Source organism: Rhincodon typus, chromosome 2, assembly GCF_021869965.1.
Source record: "Rhincodon typus isolate 14 chromosome 2, sRhiTyp1.1, whole genome shotgun sequence".
Taxonomy (NCBI): Eukaryota; Metazoa; Chordata; class Chondrichthyes; order Orectolobiformes; family Rhincodontidae; genus Rhincodon; species Rhincodon typus.
The window spans coordinates 109,578,257-109,593,365 of NC_063333.1; the positions used below are offsets into that span (position 1 = coordinate 109,578,257).

Below are 15,109 nucleotides of genomic sequence, written 5' to 3' on the forward strand. Positions count from 1 at the left end.
GGCCTTTGACAAGGTGTTGCACAGGAGGCTGCTGAGTAAGATAAGGGCCCATGGTGTTAGAGGCAAGGTGCTAGCATGGATAGAAAATTGGCTGTCTGGCAGAAAGCAGACAGTGGGGATAAAAGGGTCTTTCTCAGGAAGGCAGCTGATGACAAATGGTGTTCCGCAAGGGTCAGTGTTGGGACTACAACTTTTCACTTTATACATTAATGATCTAGATGAAGGAACTGTGGGCATTCTGGCTAAGTTTGCAGATGATACAAAGATAGGTAGAGGGACAGGTAGTATTGAGGAGGTGGGGAGGCTGCAGAAGGATTTGGACAGGTTAGGAGAGTGGGCAAAGAAGTGGCAGATGGAGTACAATATGGGAAAGTGTGAGGTCATGCACTTTGGTAAGAAAAATAAAAGCATGGACTATTTTCTAAATGGGGAGAAAATTACACAAGTCTGAAGTGCAAAGAGACTTGGGAGTTCTAGTCCAGCATTCTCTCAAGGTGAACTTGCATGTTGAGTCAGTAGTCAGGAAGGCAAATGCAATGTCAGCATTTATTTCGAGAGGACTTGAATACAAAAGCAGGGATGTACCACTGAGGCTTTATAAGGCTCTGGTCAGGCCACATTTGGAGTATTGTGTGCAGTTTTGGGCCCCATATCTCAGGAAGGATGTACTGGCCCTGAAGTGGGTTCACAAGAATAGTCCCAGGAATGAAAAGCTTAACATATGAGGAATGTTTGAGGACTCTAAGACTATACTCATTGGAGTTTAGAAGGATGAGGGGGGGATCTAATTGAAACTTACATAATACTGAATGGCCTGGACAGAGTGGATGTTGGGAAGATGTTTTCATTTGTAAGAGAGACTAGGGCCCAAGGGCACAGCCTTAAAATAAAGGGAAGACCTATTAGAACGCAGATAAGGAGAAACTTCTTCAGCCAGGGAGTGGTAAATCTATGGAATTCACTGCCACAGAAGGCTGTGGAGGCCAGGTGATTGAATACATTTAAGACTGAGATAAATAGGTTCTTGATTATCAAGGGGATCAAGGGTTACTGGGAGAAAATGGGAGAATGGGGTTGAGGAACTTATCAGCCATGATTGAATGGCAGAGCAGACTTGATGGGCCAAATGGCCTAATTTCCGCTCCTATGTCTTATGGTCTTAAAAACAAAACTTTCTGCTTAATTGTTGAAAATGTTGAAATGTCCTTATAAGCTAGTTGTAAATCTCAAAAACCATGCACAACACAGCTACATAAGCAAATTTGAGACACAAAATTAGAACCTTCCGTAAAATTGCAGAAAATGCTGGAAAATGCTTGAAAGCACTTGCAAATGTCTTCAAGATAAGCAACTTTCAAGCAGGGAAACAAAACTTTCTGCAGGATTGTGGTAAATCTTGAAATGTCCTAAGCAATTGTAGCTCACAAGAGCATTCATCACACAGCACTGCAAGTACCTTGGAAAAGAAGAGTCATAACTTTCAGCAAAATGATGGAAAATGCTGGAAGATGCTTGAAAGTCATTGCAAGGATAAGCAACATTCAAGCAGAAAAAGAAATCTTTCTCCATTATTGCGGTAAATGCTGAATGTCTTTGAAACCAGTTGTAGATCTCAAGAACATGTGTAACACAGCCATGTAAACGACTTTGAAGCAGAAAATGAGAAGTGTCTGTAAAATGATGGGAACTGCTGTAAGAAACTTTAAATCAATTATGGATATCAAGAACATGCATATCACAGCCAGACATGCAACTTTGAAAAACAAATCAAAACTTCTGCAAAATTGCGAAATCTGCTGTAAGAAACTTGTAACCAATTCCAAATGTCAACAACATGCATGACACAGCCAGATGCACAACTTAGAAACACAAAATCAGAACATTCTGCAAAACTGTGGAAAACGATGGAAAACGCTTGAAAGCACTTTCAAATGTCAAATAAATGTAGAAAACAGCAAAGTAATAAACTACGAAAGAGAAAATGAAAATATTCTGCAAAATTGCAAAAATGCTGGAATGGCCTTGAAACCTGTTGCAGATCTCAAGAACATGCATAACACAGCCAGATAAGCAACTCTGAAACAGAAAATCAGAACTTTCAGCAAAATGATGGAAACTGCTGTCAAGAACAGGCGCAACTCAGCAAGATCAGCAACTTTCAAACAGAAAATTAGCACTTCCAGTAAAATGATTGAAAATGCTGGAAGAATCTTGAAACCAATTGTGGATCTAAAAACCATACATAACATAGCAAGGTAAGGAACTTTGAAACACAAAATCAGAACCTTTTGTTAAAGTGCAGAAATTACTTCAAAACAGTTGTAAATCTCAAGGAAATATATATCAGGACAGCAGTATAAGCAACTATGGAAGTGAAAAACAAAATCCTGCAAAACTGCAGAAAACGTGAGATTGTCTTTAGGACCAGATATACATCTCTGGACCATGCACAACACAGCAATATAAGCAACTTTGAAAGAGAAAATCAGAACTTTCAGCAAAATGATTGATACTGATTTAAGAAAATTGAAACCAATTCTAGGTCTCAAGATCAAGCATAACACAACTTAAAACCACAACTTAAAACACTGAAAACACAAAGCGAAAAACTTCCACAAAATTACAGTAAATCCTGTAAGATGCTTGAAAGCCTTGGAAAATGTCAAGTACAGGCAGAACACAGCGAGATAAGCAACTTTGAAGCACAAAATTAGAACCTTCTGCAAATTGCAGAAAATGATGGAATGCTTTAAAGTGCTGGAAAATGTCAAGTAAATGCACACAACAGCAAAAAAATAAACTATGAAAGAGGAAATGAAAACATTCCGCAAAATTGCAGAAATGCTAGAATGTCCTTGAAACGAGCTGTAGATCTCAAGAACATGCATAATACAGCCAGATAAACAACTTCGAAACACAAAATCAGGACCTTGCACAAAATTGTGGAAAATGCTGGAAGATGCTTGACAGCAGCTGTAGATCTCAAGAACATGCATAACACCACAATGTTAGCAACTTCAAAACAGAAAATTTGAACTCTTTGCAAAATTGTGGAAATGCTGTAACGTCCTTGAAAGCAGTTGTAGATCTCAAGAACATCCAGAACAGAGCCGGACAAGAAACTTTGGTAAAAACTCAGAATCATCTGCAGAATTATGGAAAATGCAACTAGGGACAGATAAGCGCCCCTTCATGTTCGATGAGATTGTCTATGTGTGTAACCACAGGAGACAATCATCTACAGCCACAGTTGAACTGCCAGAGGACTGGATGGTTGCTTTACTTAAGAAAAGCTGTAAGCAGAGCCTGGAAACTATAAATTGGTGAGACTGACATCAGTCGTGGATAAGTTGTTGGAAGGGATTCTGAAAGATAGTATTTACATGTACTTGGAGAGACAAGGACTGCTTATGAATGGTCAACATGGCTTTGTGCATGGGAAATCATGTCTCGGAAATATGATTGAGATTTTTGAGGATATAACCAAAAAGACAGATAAGGGCAGAGCAGTAGATGTTGTCTATATGGAATTTAATAAAACCTTTGACAAGGTTCCGCATGGTAGACTGATTAGTAAAGTTAGATCATATGGGATTCAGGGAAAGTTTGCCAATTGGATACAAAATTGACCTGATGGTAAGAGATACAGGGTGGTGCTGGAGTATTGATTTTTGGACTGGAGGCTTGTGACAAGCAGTGTTCCGGAAGGATCGGTGTTGCATCCACTTTTGTTTGTCATTTATATAAATGATTTGGATGACAATTTAGGAGACATGGTTAGTACATTTGCAAGTGACACCAAAATTTGTGGTATAGTGGACAGTGAGAAAGGTTATCTAAGATTACAAAGGGATTTTTATCAATTGTGCCAATGGGCTGATGAGTGGCGGGTGGAGATTAATTTGGATAAATGCAGGGTATTGCATCCTGGTAAACAAACAAGAGCAGGACTTATACAGTTAACGGTAGGGCCCTAGGTAGTGTTGTTGAATAGGGAGACCTAGGGGTTCAGTTACATAATTCTTTGAAAGTTGTGTCACAGATAGACAAGGTGGTTAAGAAACAATTGATCATCTAAATTTAGGAGTTATGATGTCATATTAAGGTTGTACAGGATGTTGGTGAGGCTATTTCTGGAGTACTGTGTATTGTTCTGGTCACCCTTCTACAGGAAGGATATTATTAAATTTAAGAAGGCTCAGAAAAGATTTAACAGGATGTTGCCAGGATTAGAGGGTTTCAGTTATAAGGAGAAGCCGAATTAGCTGGTAGTTCTTTCACTAAAGCGTAGGAGGTTGAGGGGTGACCTTACAGAGGTTTATAAAATCATGAGTAACATATATAAGGTGAATAGCAAAGGTCTTTTCCCTAGGGTGGGGGAGTTCAAAACTAGGTGGTATATTTTGAGAGGAGAAAGATTTTAAAGGAATCTGAAGGAAAACGTTTCATACAGTGGGTTGTTTGTATGTGGAATGAACTGCCCGAGATAGAAGCAGGTACAGTTACAACATTCAAAAGACTATTGGGCAGTGACATATATAGAAAAGGTTTAGAGGGATATGGGCCAAATGCAGGCAAGTGGGTTAGTTTAGTTTGAGATACTTGGTCAGCACAGACAGGATGGACCAAAGGGTCTGTTTCCATTCCGTATGACTCTATGACTCTTATTATGCACAAAACTCTCAGAGTTGGGTGCCATAGAGACATGATGCATAGCTGATAGGGCGAACTGTGGAGAATAGGGTGAGAAAACTCACTAGAGCTCTAGAACACATGAAACTCTCCAAGATGGCCACTTTGCCAATTTTGGTAAAATTGTTGGGAGATTATAAAATGGCATGTTTTTTTTTAAATTTTACTTTTCCCTTGTCTCTTGGTTCTGTTTCTGAATCCAATCTTTCTTTTCCCCTTTTATTTCCCTTGTTGTTCCTCAGTTGACATTGAATTCACCCACTCTGATTGTGTCAGTCTTTGTTCTCTTAATGTGTTAATATTGCAATTTTTCTATTCGCTTGATTAAGGAGCGAAACTGGTCACTCAGATGCCACGTCCCAAAGTTGACAGCTTGCGCTTTTGTTCACTTTGCAAGCAAAAATTTATTTACAATTTTGTTTTTTTGGATACAAAACTGGTTGTCCAATAGAAGACAGAGGGTGGTAGTAATTGGAAAGCATTCAGTCTGGAGCTCAGTGACCAGTGGTGTTCCGCAGGGATCTGTTCTGGGACCTCTGATCTTTGTGATCTTTATAAAAGACTTGGATGAGGAAGTGGAAGGGTGGGTTAGTAAGTTTGCTGATGACACGAAGGTTGGTGGAGTTGTGGACCGCGTGGAGGGACATTGACAGGATGCAGAGCTGGGCAAAGAAGTGGCAGATGTTATTCAACCCAGAAAAGTGTGAGTGATTCATTCTGGAAGGTTGAATTTGAATGCAGAATACAGGGTTAATGGCAGGATTCTCGGCAGTGTGGAAGAACAGAGGGATCTTGGGGTCCACGTCCATAGATCCCTCAAAGTTGCTACCCAAGTTGATAGGGTTGTAAAGAAGGTGTATGGTGTGTTGGCCTTCATTGGAAGGGGAATTGAATTTAAGAGCCGTGAGGTTATGCTGCAGCTCTATAAAACTCTGGTTAGACCACACTTGGAATATTGTGTGCAGTTCTGGTCACCTCATTACAGGAAAGATGTGGAAGCTTTAGAGAGGGTGCAGAGGAGATTTACCAGGATGCTGCCTGGTCTGGAGGGCAGGTCTTATGAGGAAAGGTTGAGGGAGCTAGGGCTTTTTTCATTGGAGCAAAGAAGGATGAGAGGTGACTTGATAGAGGTTTACAAGATGATGAGAGGCATAGATAGAGTGGATAGTCAGAGACTTTTTCCCAGGGCGGAAATGACTATTACGAGGAGGCATAATTTTAAGGTGATTGGAGGAAGGTATAGGGGAGATGTCAGAGGTAGGTTCTTTACACAAAGAGTGGTGGGTGCGTGGAATGGGCTGCCGGCAGTGGTAGTGGAGTCAGAAACATCAGAAACATTTAAGCGACTCTTGGATAGGCACATGGAGGATAGTAAAATGTAGGGTATGCAGGGTAGATTGATCTTAGTAGGATAATAGGTTGGCACAACATTGTGGGCTGAAGGGCCTGTACTGTGCTGGACTGTTCTATGTTCTATGTTTTAATATGCATGGCACATCTGGTGAATGCTAGATACCTTTCTATGCTTTGCCACATTGTACCCTGGTCAGTGATAACCCACAGGAAGCAGGTTTCCTTCAAAATTTCTTTTTTGCCTTCTTAGTATGTAGATTTGCAAAGATAATAACAAAAATCATTTTAATTTTAAAAGGGTTGTTTTGAAGGAAAGAGACTTTTAAGACTAAATTTGGCTTAATGCATTATGCTTCATACTTGGTGGACTACAGTAATGTGGCATATGAAGTGCATGTACATGTCATGATTCAAACAAAAGCATTCCTTATACTGCACAGTATTTTTAACTTCAGATTGATAGTTCTAAGCATAAACACATTTATTGTTCTGGTCTAATGCACTGACTACAGTTTTAACTACAGATTTCCTTAAAATTACAATTACAAATAAATATAAAACACTACATCAGTAAAAAAACGTACATGTTAAAAGCAGGAAAAAAAAATCACAAGAAATAGACAAGTAAACCAGAAGTTAAATAGTTATCTGCTGAGAAATTCTTTTATTTGATAAAGTAATCTTGTAAAGTTTTCTTCAGATATAAAAAAATGAACTATGAATTTTTGGAAAAGCGGTCCATAACCTAAGCTGGTTTGCTTTTAAAGATTACCGTTGAAGTATATACCTAATACAGGTATTATGGTAACACAGCTTTATTCAGGTTTCTTTTTCACATGGCTACAACTCAGGAAATCTATGTTCGATGAGAAGACTGTTTCTTGGCAAAAAGGATTGACAAGAACCATTCCAGTGTCTACATAATCACCATTCAGAGGGGACTGAGGTTCAGATAGATGGTCCTAAAAAAAAGACAACCATTTCCAAATTAGATATCCCTATGCATCATTCCAAATTATGCAGTATTTAAATACTATGATATTATCATATATAAAATATATAAAATCATTTATGAAGTGAAACATTTTGTGAGGAAGTCATGGAATGTTTTAGGGGATGTGATTCTTGCCTGCATAGTGGGGGAAGTAGTTTTAGAATATAGAACATTCAATGAATCATATTCCCTAAAATATTCCATGATTTCCTCTCAAATCGTTTCATTTTATGAAGCACACAAAAAGGTAATTCAACCCAGCTAGTATTAGCTTTTACATGACCCAGAGCAATATTGTTGTCTCTTAAATGTCACCTGAAATGGGCTTGTAAGTCATTCAGTTGTAAATAACTACTACAAATTGGAAAAGAAATGAAACCAGACAGATCACACAGCATTGACCTTGGCACCGGAAATGACAAAGGCAAGCCCTGCCCTTTAAGCCCTGCAAAATCCTCCTTACTAGTGCCAAAATTTGGAGAGCAGTACCATAGAGTAGTCAAGCATCAGCCTACCATTATCACACTCATGGAGTCATATCTTACAGACAATATCTTAGACACCACCATCACTATGGATATACATATACAGTCAGGAAGGAGTTGCCTTGGGAGTCCTGAACATTCATTTTGGACCCCATATATTCTTTTGGCATCAGGTCAAACATAGCCAAGGAAATTTCCTGCAAGCCTGGCTGATAAATCTGTACTCCTCCATTTGAACACTAATGGATGAAAGTGCTGAGGGCAGTAAGGCCTTAGAACATGATCTGGTGGGAGACTTCAACGTCCATCATCAGGAGTGACTCAGAAGCATCATTAGTATTTGAACTGGCTGTGTCCTACAGAACAAAACTGCTAAACTGTGTATGAGACAGGTGACCAGAGAATCAATAAAAGGAACGTAGAACATAGAACAGTACCGCACAGTACAGACCCTTCGGCCCACGATGTTGTGCCAACCTATTATCCTACTAAGATCAAACTACACTACATAGCCTACATTTTACTATCCTCCATGTGCCTGTCCAAGAGTTGCTTAAAAGTCGCAAAAGTATCTGACTCCACTACCACTGCCGGCAGCGCATTCCACACGCCCACCACTCTTGATCTTATCTTCATCAATCTACTTGTTGCAGACGTGTCTGTCCTTGACAGTTTTGGTTGAATTGACCAACACACAGTCACTATGAAGACAAAGTTCCCTCTTCATGTTAAGGATCTTCTCTATCAGTCTGGCACTACCACCATGCTAAATGGGATAGAATTTAAACAAATCAAGCAACTCAGAGCAGGGCATCCATGAAGCATGAATTAACCCCTATTCTACCATTCCATAAAGCCAAATAATCAACCCTGGAGCTGTGAAGAGGGCATGCCAGAAGCAACACTGGCATATATAAAAATGAAGTGTAAACCTGGTGAAGCTAATATGCAGAACTATTTGGTATGCCAAACAGAGGAAGTAGTTTGCATTAGACAGGGATAAAGAACAAAGAACAAAGAAAATTACAGCACAGGAACAGGTCCTTTGGCCCTCCAAGCCTGCACTGACATGTTGCCCATCCAAATTAAAACCCACTACCCTTCCGGGGACCATATCCATCTTTGCCCATCCTATTCATGTATTTGTCAAGACGCCTTTTAAAAGTCATTATTGTACCTGCTTCAACTATCTCCCCCGGCAGCGAGTTCCAGGCACTCACCATCCTCTATGGAAAAAATTGCCTTGAACATTACCTTTAAACCTTGCCCCTCGTATTATGACCTACGCCCCCTTGTAACTGACTCTTCCATCCTGGAAAAAAGCTTCTGACTATCCACTCTGTCCATGCCCTTCATAATCTTGTAGACCTCTATCAGGTCGCCTCTCAATCTCCGTCGTTACAGTGAGAACAACCCAAGTTTGTCCAACCTCTCCTCATAGCTAATGCCCTCCATCTTTTCTGTACCCTGTCCAAAGCCACCAGATCCTTCTGGAAGTGTGGTGACCAGAATTGAACACAATATTCCAAATGAGGCCGAACTAAGGTTCTATAAAGCTGCAACATTACCTGCTAATTTTTAAACTCGATGCCCCAGCCGATGAAGGCAAGCATGCTGTATGCCTTGTTGACGACCATCTCCACCTGCGTTGCCACTTTCAGTGACCTGTGTACCTGTACACCCAGATCCCTCTGCCTATCAGCACTCTTAAGGGTTCTCCCATTTACTATTTTGCATCTGGATTCAACCTTCCAAAATGCATTACCTCACATTTTTCCGGATTAAGCTCCATCTGCCATCTCTCTGCCCAAGTCACCAACCGATCTATATCCTGCTGTATCTTTTGACGGTCCTCATCATTATCTGCAATTCTACCAACCTCCCTCCTGCCTTGTGTCATCGGAAAACTTACTAATCAGACCAGTTACATTTTCCTCCAAATCATTTATACATATAACAATGGCAAAAGTCCCAACACTGATTCCCAAGGAACACCACTAGTCACAGTCCTCCATTCAGAAACGCACCATTACACTGCTACCCTCTGTCTTCTATGACTGAGCCAGTTTTTTTATCCATCTTGCAATCTCACCGCTGACCCCGTGCAACTTTACCTTCTGTATCAGTCTGCCATGAGGGACCTTGTCAATGGCCTTACTGAGTTCATGTAGACAACATCCACTGCCCCACCCTCATGGATCATCTTCATCAGTTCCTCAAAAAACTCAACCAAGTTAGTGAGACACAACCTTCCCTTCACAAAATCATGTTGCCTTTCACTAATATGCTCATTTATTTCCAAGTAGGGGTAAATCCTGTCTTGAAGAATCCTCTCCAATAATTTCCCTACCGCTGATGTAAGGCTCACCGACCTGTAATTAGCTAGATTATCCTTGCCACCCTTCTTCAACAAAGGAACAACATTGACTATTCTCCAATCCTCTGGGACCTCACCTGTAGCCAGTGAGGATACAAAGATTTCTCTCAAGGCCCCAGCAATTTCCTCCCTTGCCTCTCTCAGTATTCTGGAGTATATTCAGGCCCTGGGAAACCTGTCTACCTTTATGTTTTTCAAGACTCCCAATACCGCCTCCCTTTTGATATCAACATGACCCAAACTATCTACACACCCTTCCCCAGACTCATCATCCACCAAGTCCTTCTCTATGGTGAATACTGATGCAAAGTACTCATTTAATACATCGCCCATTTCCTCTGGCTCCACACATAAGTTCCCTTCCCTGTTCCTTGAGTCGACCAACCCTCTCCCTGGCTACCCTCTTGCTCTTGGGATTTTCATTCATCCTGTTACTTTTACATCTTACCTAAATCTGCCTACATATCTGTTCTTCTATCTCCTGCTGGCTGTTGGGAGGTCTATAGTAAACTGCAAGCATTGTGATTGCACCCTTCCTGTTCCTGAGCTCTACCCATATTGCTTGCTGTATGAGCCATCCGAGGTATCCTCCCACAATACAGCTGTGACATTCTTCTTAACAAGTCGTGAAAATCCATCACCCCTTTTACATCCTCCTGTATCCCGCCTGAAACATCTGTATCCTGGAACATTAAGCTGCCAATCCTGTCCCTCCCTTAACCAAGTCTCTGTAATAGCAACAACCATTATAGTTACAAGTACTAATCCAAGCTCTAAGTTCATCTGCCTTACCTGTTACACTTTTTGCATTGAAACAGATGCACTTCAGTCCACTAGACCCACTTTGATTAGCAACCACACCCTGCCTGCTCTCCTTCTGAGTCTTACTGGTCCTATTATCTAATTCCCTTTCAGTCAATTTACCTTTGCTTTGGTTCTCAACCCCCTGCCAAGCTAGTTTAAATCCTCCCAAGTGACACCAGCAAATCTCCCAGCCAGAATATTGGTGCCCAGTTGAGATGCAGCCTGTCCTTCTTGTACAGGTCCCACTTGTCCCAGAAGAGAAACCCTCCCTCCTACACCAATTGTCGAGCCATGTGTTGAGCTGTACTATCCTCATATTTCTCGCCTCACTGGCACGTGGCACAGGCAGTAATCCCAAGATTACAACCTTTAGAGGTCCTGCTCTTTAACTGTCTACTTAACTCCCTGAACTGCTGCTGCAGGGCCTCATCACTCATCCTACCTCTGTCATTGGTACCAATATGTACCATGACCTCTGGCTGTTCACCCTCTCCCTTCAGAATGCTTTCTGCCCATTCAGAGACATCCTGGACCCTGGCACCAGGGAGGGAACATACCATCCAGGAGCCTCTTTTACATCCACAAAAGCGCCTATCTGTACCCCTAACTATAGTGTCCCCTATAACTACTGCTCTTGTGCTCTTTGTGCTTCCTTTCCTCTCTAAGAACAGAGCCAGCCGTGATGCCACCAGTCTGGCTGCTGCTGCTGTTATCCCCTGATGGGTCATTCCCCCCGCAACAGTATTTAAAACCTGTTCTTCCTCCCACCTATCCCCTCCTCCCACCTCAAGCTGCACCTCCATCTCCTACCGACCAACCTCATCCCGCCCCCTTGACCTGTCCGTCCTCCCTGGACTGACCTATCCCCTTCCTAACTCCCTACCTACACTCACCTTTACTGGCTCCATCCCCGCCTCTTCGACCTGTTTGTTTCCTCTCCACCTATCCTCTCCTCTATCCCTCTTCTATCCGCCTCCCACTCTCTCCCTATTTATTTCAAAACCCCCTTCCCCTCCCCCTTTTCTGATGAAGCCTCTCTGCTCCTATGATGCTGCTTGGCCTGCTGTGTTCATCCAGCCCTGCACCTTGTTGTCTCGGATTCTCCAGCATCTGCAGTTCCTACTATCTCTGATTCAATTTTAAAATGGTATACTTGTTAGAGAGAGGGACGGCGACAGGGGATTCCTGCACTGGCTGCCTGTCCCTTCCACCGGTCACCTGCACCTTAGGTGTCACCACATGTCTAAAACTACTGTCTATGATGCTTTCTGCCACCCTCATGCTCCTAAGTGCACCTGATGCCACTCTAGCCTATCCAAGCGGTCTATGAGGAGCTGCAATTGGGTGCACTTCCTGAGATGTAGTCGTCCTGGACGCTGGAAGCATTGCGGAACTCCCACATCTCACAAGTGCAGCACTAAACCCTACTGACTGACATTTCTATCACCAATAAATTTTAAAGAAAATTTATTAAACACTTATTGCTGTGAATACCCGCGGTAGGTCTTCCCTCACTCACCTTCCCAGAATGCTCTCTGGATCTCTCCCTTTCCCTTGCTTCTGGTCCTCACAGTGGCATGTGCATGCTTCTTTTTGGTTAGAGGAGGAGGTAGGGAGGGAAACACCAAGGAAGTGTTTGGGGTTGGAATAATTGATCCCACAAGGAATGGATCAGATTTATCTCTGCAGTCTTGCCAAATCTATTTGTGAATGATAGTGGACAATTAAACAGCTCATAGGAAGAGAAGGCACCATAAATATCCCCATCCTCAAAACACAGCCCAAAACATTAGCACAAAGGACAAGCTACATTTGCATCCATCTCCAAGTGGATGGTCCATCTTGGCCTCCTCTGGAGATCCTCAGCATCACGGTCCTCAACCAATACAATTCATTCTATGTCATAATTGTTATGATCCCAGCTGGTGTTATTACTGGAAGGTCAGATCACATAATGCTGCAGATCTGGTTTTAACAATAAAACAAAAGATTATTATGAAAAAGATGATAAAATACAATAACCCAAGCTTTTACATATAAAACAATTTGGAAAGATTTTGAAACGCAAAGAAAGAATAAATTACTATCTATCCCAAGAGCGCAGTACTTCATCACCAGAAAGAATCTCTTTTTCAATCATCTCTGTATGTTTGACTTCACAATTGCTTCTAATTCACAGTGTTGAGAGTCTGATAGCCTCTTCATTGAGTAGTTGCTCAATTAACCTTAGAGTCTCTCAGCTTCAAATAATCCATTAGGTTTCTAATCAAACACTTCCAGTCTGGAACTTTCAAATACAACCTTTAAACTGAGGGAACCAATTTCTAACTTTTCTGAACTAACTCCTACCTTCATCCACGAGAACTGTTTCATTCATGTAACTTCAACCAGGACTGAAACTGAAGCCAAAAGATTTCCAAGACATGGGTGCTTCCCTAAGCAAAAAAAAAGGCCCTGATAACTAACCGAAAGCAGCCTAATAGCCTTTTTCTGTCTACTCTTAAACCTCTCCCAATGCAGAAAGATTCCCTTTAGCACTCCAGCAACTATTTCATACTGATCTCAAATAAGAAAAAAGCTCCACAACTAATCTCAAAGTTAATTGTTAAACCTCCTCATAAACACAGACCAAAACTCACATACTACTAAATGAACAAATGAACAAATGAAAAAGTACAGCACAGGAACAGGCCCTTCGCCCCTCCAAGTCTGTACTGACCATCATGCCCTAATTAATCTAAAAATAAACCTGCCATTTTTCGATCCATATCCCTCTTTTTCCTCCCTATTCATGTATCCATCTAGGTGTCTCTTAAATGTCTTCAATGCGCCCACTTCCACCACCTCTTCTGGTAGTGCATTCCAAGATGCTACCACTCGCTGCGTGAAAAACTTCCCTCGCACATCTCCCTTAAACTTTCCCCCTCTGACCTTGAACCTGTGCCTCCTTGTAATTGAAAGTTCAACCCTGGGAAAAAGCCTCTGACTATCCATCCTATATACACCTCTCATAATTTTGTAGACCTCTATCTGGTCCCCTCTCAGCCGCCATCTTTCCATGAAAACAATCCTAGTCTTTTTAACCTTTCCTCATAGTCAATACCCTGGAGACCAGGCAACATCCTGGTGAACCTTCTCTGTACTCTCTCCAAAACTTCCACATCCTTCTGGTAGTATGGTGACCAAAACTACACACATTACTCTAAATGCGGCCTAACAAGGGTCTTATATAGCTGCAACGTGTTTGCCAACTCTTGTACTCCACGCCCCGGGTAATGAAGGCAAGCATACCATATGCCTTGGCTACTTGTGTTGCCACTTTCAGGGAACTGTGGACCTGCACGCCCAGATCCATCTGAATGTTAGTGTTCCTAAGGGTTCTGCCGTTTACAATATAATTCACAACTAAATTTGATCCTCCAAAATGCATCACCTTGCATTTGTCTGGATTAAACACCACCTTCCATTTTTGTGCCCAAGTTGCCAATTTATCTATGTTATGTTGTATCCTTTCACAATCGTTGGCATTATCATCAACTCCACCAATCTTTGTGTCATCAGCAAATTTGCTTATCAGATCACCCACATTTTCCTCCGGATCATTTATATATACTATAAACAACAAAGGTCCTAAGACTGACCCCTGTGGAACACCACAAGTTACCAGTCACCATTCTGAAAAACATCCTTCCACCACTACCATCTGTCTTCCATGACCAAGGCAGTTTTCTATCCATCTAGCCAGGCCACCCAAATCCTTTGTGATTTTAGTTTTTGTACCAACCTGCCATGGGGGACTTTATCAAATGCCTTGCTAAAGTCCATATAAACTACATCCACAGCCCTTCCCTCATCAATTATCCTTGTTACCTCTTCAGAAAATTCAATCAGGTTGATGAGACATGACCTTCCCGTAACAAAACCATGCTGCTTGTCACTAACTAGTCCATTTTCCTCCAAATGCGCATATATCTTGTCCCTCAGTATCTTCTCCGAGAGCTTCCCCACCACAGACGTCAAGCTCACTGGCCTATGGTTTCCTGGATTATCCCTGCATCCTTTCTTAAACAAGCGAGCAACGTTCACTAACCTCCAGTTCTCCGGAATTTCACCTGTGATCAACGAGGATGTGAAGATATCTGCCAATGCCCCAGCTATTTCCTCCCTTGCATCTGAATAACAAGGGGTAGATCCCATCTGGTCCTGGGGACATGTCTATCTTAATGCAATATAGGATTCCCAAAACTTCCTCTTTCAACATTCTCTAGAGTATTCACACACTCATCCCTGACCTCAATATTAGTCATGTCCTTCTCCTTGGTGAAAACTGATACAAAGTACTCATTCAGGATCTCCCCTACTTCCTGTGGCTCTAAGTATAACTCCCCTCCTTCGTCCTGGAGT

The 15,109-nt window shown here is 41.7% G+C and overlaps 1 protein-coding gene across 3 annotated transcripts in view; it reads right to left on the reverse strand.

The window, feature by feature from the left end:
• Positions 1-6,787: 6,787 nt before the first annotated feature.
• tmem108 (transmembrane protein 108) overlaps positions 6,788-15,109 on the reverse strand; it is a 94,980-nt gene continuing 86,658 nt past the window's right edge. For 2 of the 3 annotated variants that reach the window (XM_048615359.1, XM_048615354.1), the window contains exons 4-5: positions 12,225-12,405; positions 6,874-7,007 (exon numbers count right to left, since the gene is read on the reverse strand). In XM_048615359.1, coding sequence (XP_048471316.1) covers positions 6,994-7,007; positions 12,225-12,405 — 195 coding nt within the window. In that variant the 3' untranslated portion in view covers positions 6,874-6,993. Of the gene's footprint in view, positions 7,008-12,224; positions 12,406-15,109 lie in introns of all 3 variants that reach the window. The other variant, XM_048615365.1, reaches the window with a different exon arrangement.